Genomic DNA, 14,006 nt, shown 5'->3' with positions numbered 1-14,006 from the left:
TCCTCGGGACAAAATATTGTATAATTTGAGTCATGTTCTCCCTGCTTTGGGAAACACGGTTTTGTTCTCTTGATGTAGAGGATCAATGCACAACTTGAAACAGTATTTAAAAACCTTTGGAGAAGCCATCAATTCCTGGAGAGCTCTTTTGCAGCCCATCAATCCTGGGCAGATCTAATGAAAAGCAGTGTTTGAATATGAGACAGAGACTTATTCCACTCATTCTGCAGCGCCTTCATCTGTCTCCGTGGCAGCAACATTATCAGATGTTCCTATTAAATCCTGGATTTATTTGTTGGGAGTAATGGAGGGAGCAGGTTGCCATCTTTCGGATCACCGCATGGAAGAGCAACTGCACCTTTTCCTTTATTGCCATAATTCAATTTTTTGAAGGATGAGCCCCATTCCCCACATGATGCTCTGGCCCCAGGCGTGAGGACGCTCCGGGCTGTGTAACACCATGGAAGGTCCAGCTCCACGGAATTTTGGGGCTGAAATGGCAGGAATTCGGCAAGCTGGGAGTGTTGGAGGTCAGGAGAACGCTCTGGGGGAGTCTTTATGGGATTCTTGGCACCTTCTCTGCTCTTTCCTTGTGGTCCCTTGGGCTGGAGGCACCTTTGAGAGGCTGAGTTCGAACTCGCTGCGGTCTGCAGCTCTGCCACGAGTGGGGAGCACGAATTTCTGGGGGAAGAAAAGGAGCTTTAAGTGTCTAAATAAAAGCTGAGTTGGCTTCAATTTTGGAAGCTCTGTGTATCTGGGCAGCCAAAGATACCGAGAGGCTCCCCACGGGATTCTTTTACCTACGGATAAGGAATTACTCCAAGGGACTGCGCCAAGTTTGAGGGACTCATTGCTGTCCCCAGGCTTTGTTTGACCCCCAGGCTTCCAGCCCTATCGACCTCCATAGGAAACGATCCCACGAGCGCTCAAAGCAATTATTAATGGCTTTCTAATTAGAGTATCCAGATAGTTTGTTTATCTGATTGGCCCTCCACAGCAGAAAATCAAAGGTTCCCGTGCATCTCATGCCCAGTTTTTCATCAGTGGGGCTTTTTGTCAGGAGCCAGACACGCCATAAAAAAAACAGATCAAGCCATTTAAAAGACATATTTTGCCCAAGGAACAATAACAAGGCTTAGAAGGCTTTTCCTTCTTTCTGGGAGTTTCCTTTAGGGAAACCTTTTCATTTCCTGATTGAAAGATCAAATCTGCCCATGGAGGGAGCAGTGGGGTGTGGATGATTTTTTCTCCTGATCTCTAGAAAAACACACTCAGTTAAAGAGTCCGTGGAGAGGTTCTGCTTTAAAGGAGAAGGCATTTGTGTGATTGGAGAGAAGGATTAGGAATTTATCTGTAGGGAAGGCGAGGAAAGCTTCAAATCCAGTTCACAGTGTCAGTGGAACTGTCAGGGTGACGTTACAGGGCTTTAAAACCTGAAATGCATTCGGCAACGGTGACCCAATGAATCGAAAAGTTCTCTCTTTGGTGCATCCAGCCTGGCCTGCAGATGTTTTAAAAGTCGGTGAATATTTTCATCTCAATTTAGAAATTAATAGCTGTATTTTAATTCAGTTTGTACTAAATTGACCAATTTTACAAAGTAAAAAGTAATCCCATAGATTCCTAAATTGCTTATTACCAAGATGTGCAATTTCTTAGGTTAATATGCCTCTAATCACATCTAACACTATGTTTGTTTAATTCCTGCAGTTATTAATTATCAGTTGGCTTTTTAAGAACTACAAATCGACCTTTAATAGGGCCTGGAGGAGGAGCTGGAGGCTGCAGCATCTTTGTCCTGTGTCTCCCGTCTGTCGTTTCTCTGCATTTTCCATACCAAGACCTCTCTTCTGTCAGTCCATGCCAATTTTCAGATCCTATTCCTATAGAAAGACAAGAATTGAACCAGATTAATGATAATTTTGTAGAATTTAGGCTCCAAATTTCCACTGACACAAACTTTTCTTCACTGGGTGGTCTGAGACATGCCAGAAAGAACCTTTATCTCCATCTTAAATTTTCATAAGGAAAAAGTTTCCATTCCATACATTGAAGAAGCCGTTCTATGCCCAGCCCCATCCCAGTCCTGCAAAATATTTCAGGCTTGATTCCGAAGATCAGGCTTGATTTAATGCTCAGACTGGCAGGATCCAGGTCCAAGTGAGTGGAGCTCAGGGTGGGATATGGAATCGCAGCATCGTGGAATGGTTTGGGTGGGAAGGAACCTTAAAACCATCTCACTCCAACCCCCTGCCATGGGCAGGGACACCTTCCCCTATCCCAGGGTGCTCCAAGCCCTGTCCAACCTGGCCTTGGACATTTCCAGGGGTCCCGGGGCAGCCGCAGCAATGGATACAGGATGTTTATAGGATCTATTTGGTTTTGAATTATTACAATGGAAATAAGAGTAAGGAAAACAACCTGCAGAGAAGGGGGATCCAAGGAAAAGCTGGGCTTTATTTAAAACAAGCTTAACTCTGTACAACACCTGGATTTATATTCCAGCTTGTTTGTGTGTGCACAAGTGCTCAAGAGATCAGGAGCTGCCCCATTCCTTGAAACAGATCAGGAATTTCCCCATCCCTGTGGAAATGATCAGGAACTGCCCCATCCCTGTGGAGCAGGTCAGGAACTGCCCCATACCCATGGAACTGATCAGGAATTTCCCCATCCCTGTGGAACTGGTCAGGAACTGCCCCATCCCCGTGGAACTGATCAGGAACTGCCCCATCCCTGTGGAAATGATCAGGAACTGCCCCATACCCATGGAACTGATCAGGAACTGCCCCATACCCATGGAACTGATCAGGAACTGCTCCATCCCTGTGGAAATGATCAGGAACTGCCCCATCCCTGTGGAACTGATCAGGAACTGCCCCATCCCCATGGAACTGATCAGGAACTGCCCCATCCCTGTGGAAATGATCAGGAACTGCCCCATCCCCATGGAACTGATCAGGAACTGCCCCATCCCTGTGGAAATGATCAGGAACTGCCCCATCCCCGTGGAAATGATCAGGAACTGCTCCATCCCCATGGAACTGATCAGGAACTGCTCCATCCCCGTGGAACTGATCAGGAACTGCCCCATCCCTGTGGAAATGATCAGGAACTGCCCCATCCCTGTGGAACTGATCAGGAACTGCTCCATCCCCGTGGAACTGATCAGGAACTGCCCCATCCCTGTGGAACTGATCAGGAACTGCTCCATCCCCGTGGAACTGATCAGGAACTGCCCCATCCCCGTGGAAATGATCAGGAACTGCTCCATCCCTGTGGAAATGATCAGGAACTGCCCCATCCCCGTGGAATGCCAGCCCTTGGTGGATGTTCAGCAAGTTGTCCTGGATTTCCTGGAGAGAACTAACAGATAGTTGGTGTTTCTTCTGGATCTCCTGATTTCGGGGCAGTGGCTCAATGCCCCGTGGGACCTCTCCTCCAGCCTGAGGCTGCTGCCTCCTCCCTCGATCCCAGGGGCAGCTGCAAAGACCATGGATGCGATTTGGGAGGAAAGAAGAGAGAGGAGGCCCAGCCACAGATTCTGTCTGCAGCGGAAAGTAATTTGGAAGCGAAATTGCAGGAGATTGTGGGAATTGCACCTCCAGTCCCAGCTACCCAAAGGCTCCTGCTCCACGCTTTGTGCCTAACGGAGGCACCAACCCCAGCGGAGCTCCCAGGGGGATCTGCAACCCTCAGAAATCCTGGGCTAATTAAGGAGCTTGAAGACCTTCACCTAAAACTGCGAAACTGCAGCTGGCAGATTTCCTGAGCTGCTCAGATGTCACAGGGACCAGCTCAGTGACAGCAGAGCTCACAAACCCTCCTCAGAGCCAAGCACGCCGATGCCCAAGCACCTAAATGTTTTAATAAATGAGATTTTGATATTTTTTTCATCAATATGAGAACTTACCCTGAAGAAACACGGATTGCAGAACAAAAGGCCTGTTCCAAAAAGCAGCCAGGCGCTTTTGTGTTTGTTCCAAGCAGAGGCAGAACACGCCGACCCGCTCATATTTCAGCGCTAAGCTCCGCGCCTGCGTTTGTCCCTCAGAATGGGTTTGATGGGAATGTTTGATGGGGCATTTTCCTGAACAGGGATATTTTTCTGAGCTACCTCCAAAGGGATGTTCCAGGGCTGCTGCCTGTGATTTTTCAGCGGCGTGAAATGCGCTGGAATTGTTTATCCCGGCTCTGTCTGCCTAATGCGCCCAATCAATCTGTCTCTGAGGTGAAGCCGCGTGCTCCGCTAATCGCCGCGCTACCACAGAACATCTTGCTTATTTTTGCTCTAAATTATGATCGGCTTGGAAATGAACTCTGAATTTGATTTATCAACAGCTCTGGTGCTAATTCACCAATGAAGTCATGGTGCTCTGAGACTAAATATTAGCGCTAATGAGAAAACATCGCTTCCACGTTTTGTAACTCCGAGTTTCCACTGCATACGGACAGCTCCTAAAGTTGCGTGTAATTAATTCCCGCAGTCATTAACTGGGCAAGCACTTCCACAGGAATCAGCTCACCTGGATTACAGCTTACCAGCAAATGGGAAAACAGACGATGTTCAACTACCAGAGAATATTCATGCTGAGTTTTTATTGTTTGGAAAGGGAAATGCGTCCCCTGTAGGGCGAGGCTGGCTGTCCCTTGGCAGGAGGGATGGAGCAGGTGTTGAGTTTTCAAACCTGGGTGTTTCTCCTCTTTGAAAACAGAGGCACCAGAACTGAAGGGTTTGAACCGCAGTGTCTAAACAGTGCCTGGATGAAGCCAAGGTGCCCAGACTGAGGCAGCTGAGAGAGTCTGGGACTCAAAAATGCATCATTTTCCCTGCCAGAATCCGGGTTTTAGGCTCTTTCTGGAGCAGTCATTTGTCTGAGGCTCCTGTGACAGTGGGAGCCTTTGCACCATCGCCTTTCAGGGATAAAACAAACTCCACTCCATCCAAACTTCTCCCCAGACACGGCTGGGCTTGCCAGTCCTTCCATCGATTACATCCCTGTCTCCTGTTGGGAATTCTGGCAGTGAGTCACCCAGACATCCACGGCCATTCCTGAGTCTCCACAAAGACTTTCCTGCTCTGCAGGATGATGGATGGCGAGGGATCCGTCTTCCAAAACGAGCGCAAAGAACAAACTCACCCTATTTCCAACACAACAGAACAGACCTGTTCCCAAAACCTGGGCGGCCAAACTTTGATTTAGCAAACGCCAGGGAATTGTTTCAGCGTGAGATGGGTGATTTCATCTGGTTGAAGTGATTCTGGGTGAGGCAGAGAGTTCATCTGTGCCTGATCCCCGAGGAGTTTGCGCTGCAAGGAGGCTGCTGCTGTGAGCACACGGGGAAATGCGGGAGCAGGAGATGCAGCTGGGCACAGAATGTGGTATTCCCTCCTGGAATTGCTTGGCAGGGAGGCGTCACATCCTAGAGATCATGTTGGGCTGGATTCCAGCTTGTCTGAGGTGTCCTGTTGGGAGACAGAGCAAGGCATTAAGAATGTGTGAGAGTGTTTAACACAGGAGAGGTGAGAGAGAGAGAGAAAAGCACTCTGGAAATGAGGTCATGCCGCACTCACTCAGACCCCAGCCCAAATCCTTGAAGGCTCCCTGATTCCAGTGGGAATATGGCGAAGTTACATCCCTACTGCTGTGTTTTCCAAGTGCAGAATACAGATTTTTATTGATGTATGGCGAAAAATCTAAGTTTTGATAGCTGCACTGACGAAAAACAGAAGGCCAGGTTGAATTCTAAACTCTGACTACTTTTAGTGGAACTTTCTCAGGTGATAATCACAGATAATTAACTCCCAGACATTTCCAGCCTGAGTAAAACTGATAGAATTCTGTGCAGCGCCAGCCAAAGAAACATAAAAGACAAAGAATCCAGACTGTAGTGTGGGTACCTGCATTCACACCTTGGGATGCCTGAGGGTTGAGCTGAACATCAGTGGTGGCTGCCAGTGGAAAAGTGGGCAGGAAATGTTGGAAAATACCTGTTCAGTGCAGGCCAGAATCTCCCTGAAATTTTGGGTAACACCTTTTGAATGCAGGCCAAAATCTCTCTGAATTTTGTGCAACACCTTTTGAATGCCGGCCAAAATCTCCCTGAATTTTGGGTGATGTAATTTTCATGCGGGCCAGAATCTCCCTGAATTTTGGGTAACACTGTTTTGATGCAGGCCAAAATGTCTCTGAATTTTGGGTAACACCTTTTGAATGCAGGCCAAAATCTCTCTGAATTTCAGGTAGCACCTTTTTCACACAGGCCAGAATCTCCCTGAATTTTGGGTAACACCATTATTCACACAGGTCACAATTCTCCCTGAATTTTGGGTAACGTAATTTTCACGCAGGCCAGAATCTCCCTGAATTTTGGGTAACGCAATTTTCACAGGCCAGAATCTCCCTGAATTTTGGGTAATGTAATTTTCACACAGGCCAGAATCTCCCTGAATTTTGGGTAACGCAATTTTCACAGGCCAGAATCTCCCTGAGTTTTGGGTAACATAATTTTCACACAGGCCAGAATCTCCTCGAATTTTGCATAGCTTCAGCTACTCCAGCTGGTTTTGAGGGGAGAGCACTTGTGCTCCAGCAGAGCTGCTGAGCTGGGAACCTCTCCAGTGTCACTTGGACTTTGACAGGGAGGATTTGCATTCCTTAAATCCCCACCGCTAAATCTTTTGTCTTCCTCCGGTAGCTGGGGATTTATGTAAATTGTGCCTGTAACAGGAGCTCTGTTTGAAGTGTGTGGCTGCTTGGATGAAACATTTATTACGTTTAGAGTGGAGATCTGTGGGGTGCGGGCTTGAGAAGTCAATACTGGGAAACTAATCCGCGCCTAGAGCCCAAACCCCGCTGAACGCTCCCAGCTCTCACAGGGGAACGACTCCAGGCTTAATTAACCATTTGCAGTTTTGGATGGAATAATAATATCGTCATGGAATGGTTTGGGTGAGGAGACACCTTAAATCCCATCCAGTGCCACCCCTGCCATGGCAGGGACATCTCCCGCTGTCCCAGGCTGCTCCAGCCAGGCCTTGGGCACTTCCAGGGATCCAGGAGCAGCCACAGCTCCTCTGGGGATTCCATCCCAGCCCCTTCCCACCCTCACAGGGAAGGATGGACACTCTGGCGGAGTTCTACCTGGTGCCACACATGGGCTAAACCAAAAATGTTCATCGGTTCCTTTGGAGCTCGTTCTCTCGCGGATTCACATTTTCCTGCTGCAAAAACTTTTAGTACCTCAGGGCAAGAATTGGGCAGTGCTGGTTCTAGAAATTAAGATGGAAGTGAAAAGAGAAAAATAAAAAAGCAGGTTGCAGCTCAGAGAAGCTGTGACTGCCCCATCCCTGGAAGTGTCCGAGGCCAGGGCTTGGGGCCCCCAGGGACAGCGGGAGGTGTCCCTGCCCATGGCAGGGGTGGCACTGGATGGGATTTAAATTTAAGATCCCTTTCATCCCAAATCTTTCCATGATTCCATCTCAAATCCCTCCAGGGATGGGGACTCCACCACGAGCCCATTCCAGTGCTTGACGACACAATCCCAGAGCTGTATTTATTTGTCTGGATTTTTTTTTTTTTTTTTAATTTGATTGGAATTTGTTCTGCCTTTTTTTTTTTTTTTTTTTTTTGGTCTCTTGGAGGCCAAAGCAGCTGAAAAGGCCCAGCTCAGGTCACAGCTGGGTTGTTTCAGTCTCTGCACAAACAGCCCTCACCTCAAAGAGCTCCAGACTCCAAGGACGAGCAGGGGCAGGACTGAAGCTTCTCATTTTCCAGCTCATAAAATGACTTGTGCAAGGTCACATCTGAGTGTCTCAGGTATTAGTTCCGTAGCAGGAGTGGGGGAAAAAAAAAAAAAAAAAAAAAAAAAAGAAATTACCTCAGAACCTAAAACAAAAAACATTTCTAAAGTTAATTCTCTGAAACTTAGATGATTTTGAATGTGTTTTGTTCGTCTCTGGATCTGTAAAAATAGAATAGTAACAGCTTGGTGTAGAGTGAACAGCATCACTGCTGTTTTCCATCATTTCACTGGATGAGTGCTGGCACGATGGTCCCCACATTTGCAGCAGTTCCCAGAGCCAAGACTGTGTCCTGGAAAAACTTTTTGGGGGCTCAGGTGTTACCTACAGTCACCTCAGCAGAAATAAAAACTGAGCCCTTGTGTCTTCCTGCAAATGCAAAGTTATTTTCCAGGGAAGGACAGGACACTTTGTGGGACAGTCTTGGCATCCTCCCTTTGACCAGGAAGGTTTGGATCGCTCTTGTGGTTGTTTTCTTGGTTCCAGAGGCATCCCAAAGGCTGTCAGGGGTGGAAGGGGCTGGTGGCATCTCTGCCTTCAGTCTTTACTGGCCGACAAAACTTCCCACATTCATTTGACACAATTATTTCTTTTCTTTCCCTTACTGAAATCCAGACCCCAAAAGAGGGAGGAGAGCAGTGCAAGGGCCAGGCCTGAGAACCCCTTGCTGGGCCTCATTATCCTAAAAATGCTCTCCAAATTAACCTGCAACACCCTGATTTTATTTAACCTGCAAATTAACCTGATACATCTCTTCTGTTTTATTTTTCACACTGATGAAGAATACCCACCCTCCCTCCACCCGGCAACCCTTACTGCTGGGATTTATACGTGCACAGACCTTGGAAGTCAAAATTAGCGAGAGATTCTACAAAGCCACTGGGAAAAGGCTGGAAAACCCCGTGTTTATCACTTTTTAGGGACGTTGTGACTCCCGTTTGGAGCTTGCAGCCAGGCCTCAGGTGCTCAATGGTCTGTGCGTTATTGCTGCCGAGCCAGGACCTCCATCCCTCAGCTCTCCAGAACAAAAACAGTCCTTGGCTTTTATGGAATCATAAAGAGCTGCCTTAAAGCTGAGGCCAGACTCAGCGCTGACAGGGACTGGCACAGATATTGCTCTATCCAGGGGAGATCTGTGTTCTTGAGAATCCACGAGTGAGCACAGTTGTCCCATCGAATTCCGCCCGGCAGCTTGTCCTCCGCGTCCCTGCCACTCAGCTGGCATGTCAAATCGTGTTTTCAGCTGAACTCCAGTTCTTGGAAGGATTTTGAGATCTCTGCAGCGTTCTGCAGGGGATCCACACCCAGAGGAACTCTGACCCTGCAAAACTTCCCAATTAGCCTTAATGCCTTTGCTTTTTCCATGCTTTTTTTTTTTGGGGGGGGGATGAAGTGCGCCGAGCAATGAAAATTTGGGAGAAATTAGCTCTGTGGTCTTCACTTAAAGTTCAGCCTGGAAAATCAAAAGGCATTTGTTCCAAGATTGGATTATGTGTAGGATATCTCCAGCTATAATGAGCTCAGGTTTGCTGGCAGCGTTAGAATCAACTCTCGCCTCTCTCTCTCTCCTGCCGCATGTGTTTTTCTCCCTCAGAGCATATTTCTTTCGACTTGATCAGCTCATCTCTTGCAGATGATAAAATTATCTGCAAAGATTTGTATCTGATGTTGTGCCATAAATCATATTTAGTCGTAGGATTAACATTTGCAAGCGTAGAATATTTATGGAAGGGGGGGAAAAAAAAAAGGAAGAAAAAAGCAGGTGGGGGGCTGGCAGTTTCTGAGGATTTACATAAGGAAGAGTTGGGATTCAGGATGGATCTGGCAGGGTTTGGGAATACATTTGTACAAGGTGTGGATGTGCTCTGCTCTGGTGAGCAGCAGTGGAGCTGCTTTGACAGTGTTTATCTTGGGGAGGTTGGAAGATAAAGAACGCGGGGAATCGTGGCCTCGGGTGAGCAGCTTTGTCCTGGAAGCAATAAACAGATGTTCCAGCTGTGCTGGCACCAAGGAATAAACCCCTGTTCCAGCTGTGCTGGCACCACCCCTGCTGCCTTTGACATTCCCAGGCTGGTTTGGGCACGCTGGAAACACTCAGCGCCTTTCCAGGCACTGGAAAAAGGGGATGGGTTTTGGAAGCTGCCGGGTTTACAAACCCCTTGGTTTGTTTTTGAGAGTTGGGTCATCCAAAAGAGTCAGAACTGAGCACTTTGGACATCTGTCCACAAAGTGGGGAAAGGGAAAGAGGGAGGGAGAGCAGCTCCCTCTGCTCTGGCTCCAGCACTGCCAGGCGGGAGGTCCATCCAGGAGTGGGGACACAGATCCTGGAATCCTGGAATGGTTTGGATCGGGAGGGGCCTTGAAATCATCCCATTCCACCCCCTGCCATGGGCAGGGACACCTTGCACTGTCCCAGGCTGCTCCACCCTGGTCTTGGACACTTCCAGGGATCCAGGGGCAGCCACAGCTCCTCTGGGAATTCCATCCCAGGCCCTCCCCACCCTCACAGGGAGGAATTCCTTCCCAATATCCCACCTATCCCTGCCCTCTGGCAGTGTAAAACCACTGTCCATACAAAAAGTCCCTCTCCCTCCTTTTTATCAGCCCCTTGAGGCGCTGGAAGGAGCTCTGCAATCCCCCTGGAGCATTTCCTCCTCCGGGCTGAACACCCGCAGCTCTCCCAGCCTGGCAGTGCTGCTCCACAGGGACCTGAGTCTGCTGGAGGGAGCTGGGATCTCTCAGGGGTTTCCCCTGCGGGCTGATCCCGGGGGATTGAGGCCGCGTTGAGATTTCTGTCGGGATTTCTGGTGCTGCTGCACCAACACGAGGCTCAGCCCGCTGCTGACAGTCGCTGTTCTTTGGTCCCGTTTTTTTTTTTTTGTTGTTTTGGCGCAGGTCCCTCACCACATGAAGACTTTACCCTACTACAGCTACGACCAGCCCGTGATCGGCTACTGCCAGGCCCACAAGCCCCTCCACGTCAACAAGGGCTACGAGACGGTGTCCCGGGAGCAGGCGGAGACCTCCAACCTGGACCTGGGCCGGGACCACAGCTTCATCGCCACCATCGCGCGCTCCGCCGCCCCCGCCATCTACATCGAGAGAATACCCAACTAACGCGGGGCCACCTCCGGGAGACAGCTCTGGGAGGGACCTTTCGTCTGGGAAAGAGACCAGGCAAGGCACTCCGACCCCACCGTTCCAGCGGGAGACGTTCCGAGGGCAAGGGGATGGCCGCGGCCTCGGCGCACCGGCGTGCGGAGCGCACGCGGAGGACTTCGGGATTTTCTTCGCTTTAAACTTTCGAACAAATTCCTCAGTGTAAATATTAAAGAGGGAGATTGTCGAGTTCTTATTAAAAAGAACGGCAGCAGCAGCGGCAACAGCAACAACAAGAAATAGATTTCACTCTAGCTACATAAAGGGATGGGTTAAGAGTTCTGTTTGTATATTTGATTTTTCTACATTGCACGGTTCCAGGGAAGGAGAACCACAGGTAAAAATAAGCGGGGTGGGGAGGGCGAGGCTCTGGGGAGGGTCAGCCATGTTCCCTTATTAAGTGTTTATTACAAAGATCCGTTGACTATTTTTGTTCTTTTTAAACCAACAAAAGATAGCTCTATATTTTCGTTTTTTTCCTTTCGGGGGTCGGTTTTTTCGGTTGGGTTTTCTTTGGTTGTTTTTTTAAGTGGTTAAAGAGCGTTAATATTCCAACCTTCAGACGTGGGCATTAAAGCTTATGTTGAACCAAAAGGACCATGGCAATCGATGCAGCAGAAACAAAGAAGCTCGGGTGCATGTACATTTAAGACACAGGCTGTACACTATGGAGGGGGCTTTTGATTTTTTTATCTTCATTGTGCTTCATTGTTGACACTCTAATTCCTTTTCGGGCTCTTAAAAAAAAAAAAAAAAAAAAAAAGGGGAAAATACTGCAACGGAGTCACGGCTCAGATTTCCAGGCCAGTGGTGCTCGTTAAGCAAAATTCATGGACGTTTGGGAACCAAAATGGAAGTGAAGTGCTTGAAACAGATCAGAAGGAAAATCTTTTAAAGAGCATTTAGTGCAACTCACTGGCTGACACAATTTCTAAAACACGGCAGAATGTGTAATGTTGTTTTTTGGTTTGGGTTTTGTTTTGGGTTTTTTTTTTTTTAATTAATTATTATAAGTTAGTTTTTGTGTAGTTTTTATCAATAAAAATGACAACAACAAACAAACAAACAAACAAACAAAAAAAGTGGTGGAAAAAAAAAATAAACATATTATTTTGTGGTTGGGACACCACAGCCAAGCTACTGTTTGAATGATTTCTGTGGGTGTGTGACACGGGGATCCCAAGGGGAGCAGGGACAATGCTGGGTCCTCTTTCTCCCCTCTTGGAAGGAAATCAGGGGATTGTTCTGAATTCAAAAACTTGAATCTGGAGAAGATCAATTTATTTGGTTTCTCTAAAAAAAAAAAAAAGGGTGGTTTGGGGGCTGGGAGAGGGGAAGAGTAGGAAAACTCTTTTTTTTTTTAACTGAAAGTTGGGGTTTTAATCAGAAGGGAGGTTTTTCATCTGCAAACCGAAAGCAACTCGGATTAGAACACAAGGGATGAGGGTTTATCTGGAGAGGGAATAACACATTCACAAAGTTTAAGACAGAACGAATTCGGTGATTATTTCAGGTTTTTATTTGGGTGTGTTATGTGAAATCCTGGCCACAAGGCTTAATGAATTCCTGCAAGTGCTGAGTGCTGTCTCATAGATACGATACTCTACCATCTCCTGCTTTTCTCACCTGGAAAACTGATTTATTTTTCCCTGGAAGGCAAGGAAGGATGGGGATGGATGCGCTGGGCTAGGCAGGGAAACGTGGACACACGGAGTGAACCTGATGCGTGGAAGGTAATGCATTTAGAATTACGTGCTGGGCAGGAAATGAAAAGAAAATCGAGTGAAAATCCAGGTGAGGAGTTTCCAGATCAGATCTCCTGAGATCTGTCAGCCTTGGCAGCGCCATGGATGGAAGGGAAAATCTGCTCCAAACACGAGTTCCCTTCAAACAGAGTTTCAAACACTGACCCATGCAGCTGAAAACGGAAGAGCTCCCAGCCATTCCTCCAGGTCAGCAGGGGGACGCATTCCAATAAATATCCAAGTGGGAACAGCATTCCCGTGCTCCTGAAAGATGAGAATGGAAACACTTTTATTGTAAGGATCATAAAAGGCAATTGTATGGCCCTGGTGTAATTTTAGAGAGGATCGTTCCGCATCTGCCAGGACCGGGGAAGGAAATGTCACCCAGAAGTATTTCTTGTCTTGGTGTGTTTTATTTCTTAACCCCTCCACCACCTGCTGGGCATGTGGCTATTGGAGAATATATTGTTTATTTTTTAATTCCATTTATAGTCATCTTGAATGCAACTTCCCCCTGTGCTCTGGGAAAAGCTACTGAAAGAGAAGGTAAAATTAAACAAACTCCCCCTTCTTTATTTCCTTATTTAAAAATAACCTAATTTTAGCATTGATTTGAAGGATGATTGGAACTGACATTAGATTACAGATTTTCTTGGCAATTAGTGGGAATTGTGGGAACAAAATAAACTCCTGTGGGCACAATCTCTGGGTAAATTCATGGTTTTCCGCCTGAAATGTTGCTGGGTTTCCTCTGTTTATACCCTGATGCCAGTTTGGGTAAGAAGCCCCCAACTTGTGTTTGTATCCCTAAAAATTAAGGAGAAAATGCCTCAAGAATGAGTTGAAGGCATGAAACTAAACCTTCCTCAAGTGCTAAAAGTCTGGAAGAGCCAAAGACTTGTGTCCTGGATTGCTTTGGATCAAAGCAGAAACCACTGGGCTGAGCTCAAGTGATCAGGGCCAAAAGGGCTCTCTACAAGCTGATGTGGGGCTCCAGATTTTACGAAAATTAAAATTTTAACTCTCCTGCCTGCAAGTAAAGCCAAAGAAATTGATACAAAATTTGTTCTTCAGCCATAATGCCAGGAGGCAAGGTTAATGTGTTGATCCCCAGCCTTTTGGTAGGAGTTTTATAATTTTTGTGTTCTTTTTAAAGCCTCAGTCCCGGCATTCATGTGATTCTGTTGCACCTTCAGCTTCAGACCGTGTCCAACTCTCCTTAGGCAAGGTCTTTGTACTCCTCTTCACACAGTTCTGGTGAGGGAAGTGCAAGGGAGGACGGAGAAACCCAACAGATCTCC

General features: G+C 47.4%; 1 protein-coding gene across 2 annotated transcripts in view; it reads left to right on the top strand.

The window, feature by feature from the left end:
• The window catches only part of LRRTM4 (leucine rich repeat transmembrane neuronal 4), a 207,683-nt gene extending 195,641 nt beyond the window's left edge, over positions 1-12,042 (top strand). Inside the window, exon 3 of one of the 2 annotated variants that reach the window (XM_040087736.2) lies at positions 10,697-12,042. In XM_040087736.2, coding sequence (XP_039943670.1) covers positions 10,697-10,918 — 222 coding nt within the window. In that variant the 3' untranslated portion in view covers positions 10,919-12,042. The remainder of the gene's footprint in view (positions 1-10,696) is intronic. The other variant, XM_040087738.1, reaches the window with a different exon arrangement.
• Positions 12,043-14,006: the final 1,964 nt, after the last annotated feature.

This window comes from Hirundo rustica, chromosome 28, assembly GCF_015227805.2.
Source record: "Hirundo rustica isolate bHirRus1 chromosome 28, bHirRus1.pri.v3, whole genome shotgun sequence".
Lineage (NCBI taxonomy): Eukaryota > Metazoa > Chordata > Aves > Passeriformes > Hirundinidae > Hirundo > Hirundo rustica.
The sequence above is the reverse complement of the archived record's forward strand: the minus strand, read 5'-3'. Positions and strand labels throughout refer to the sequence as shown.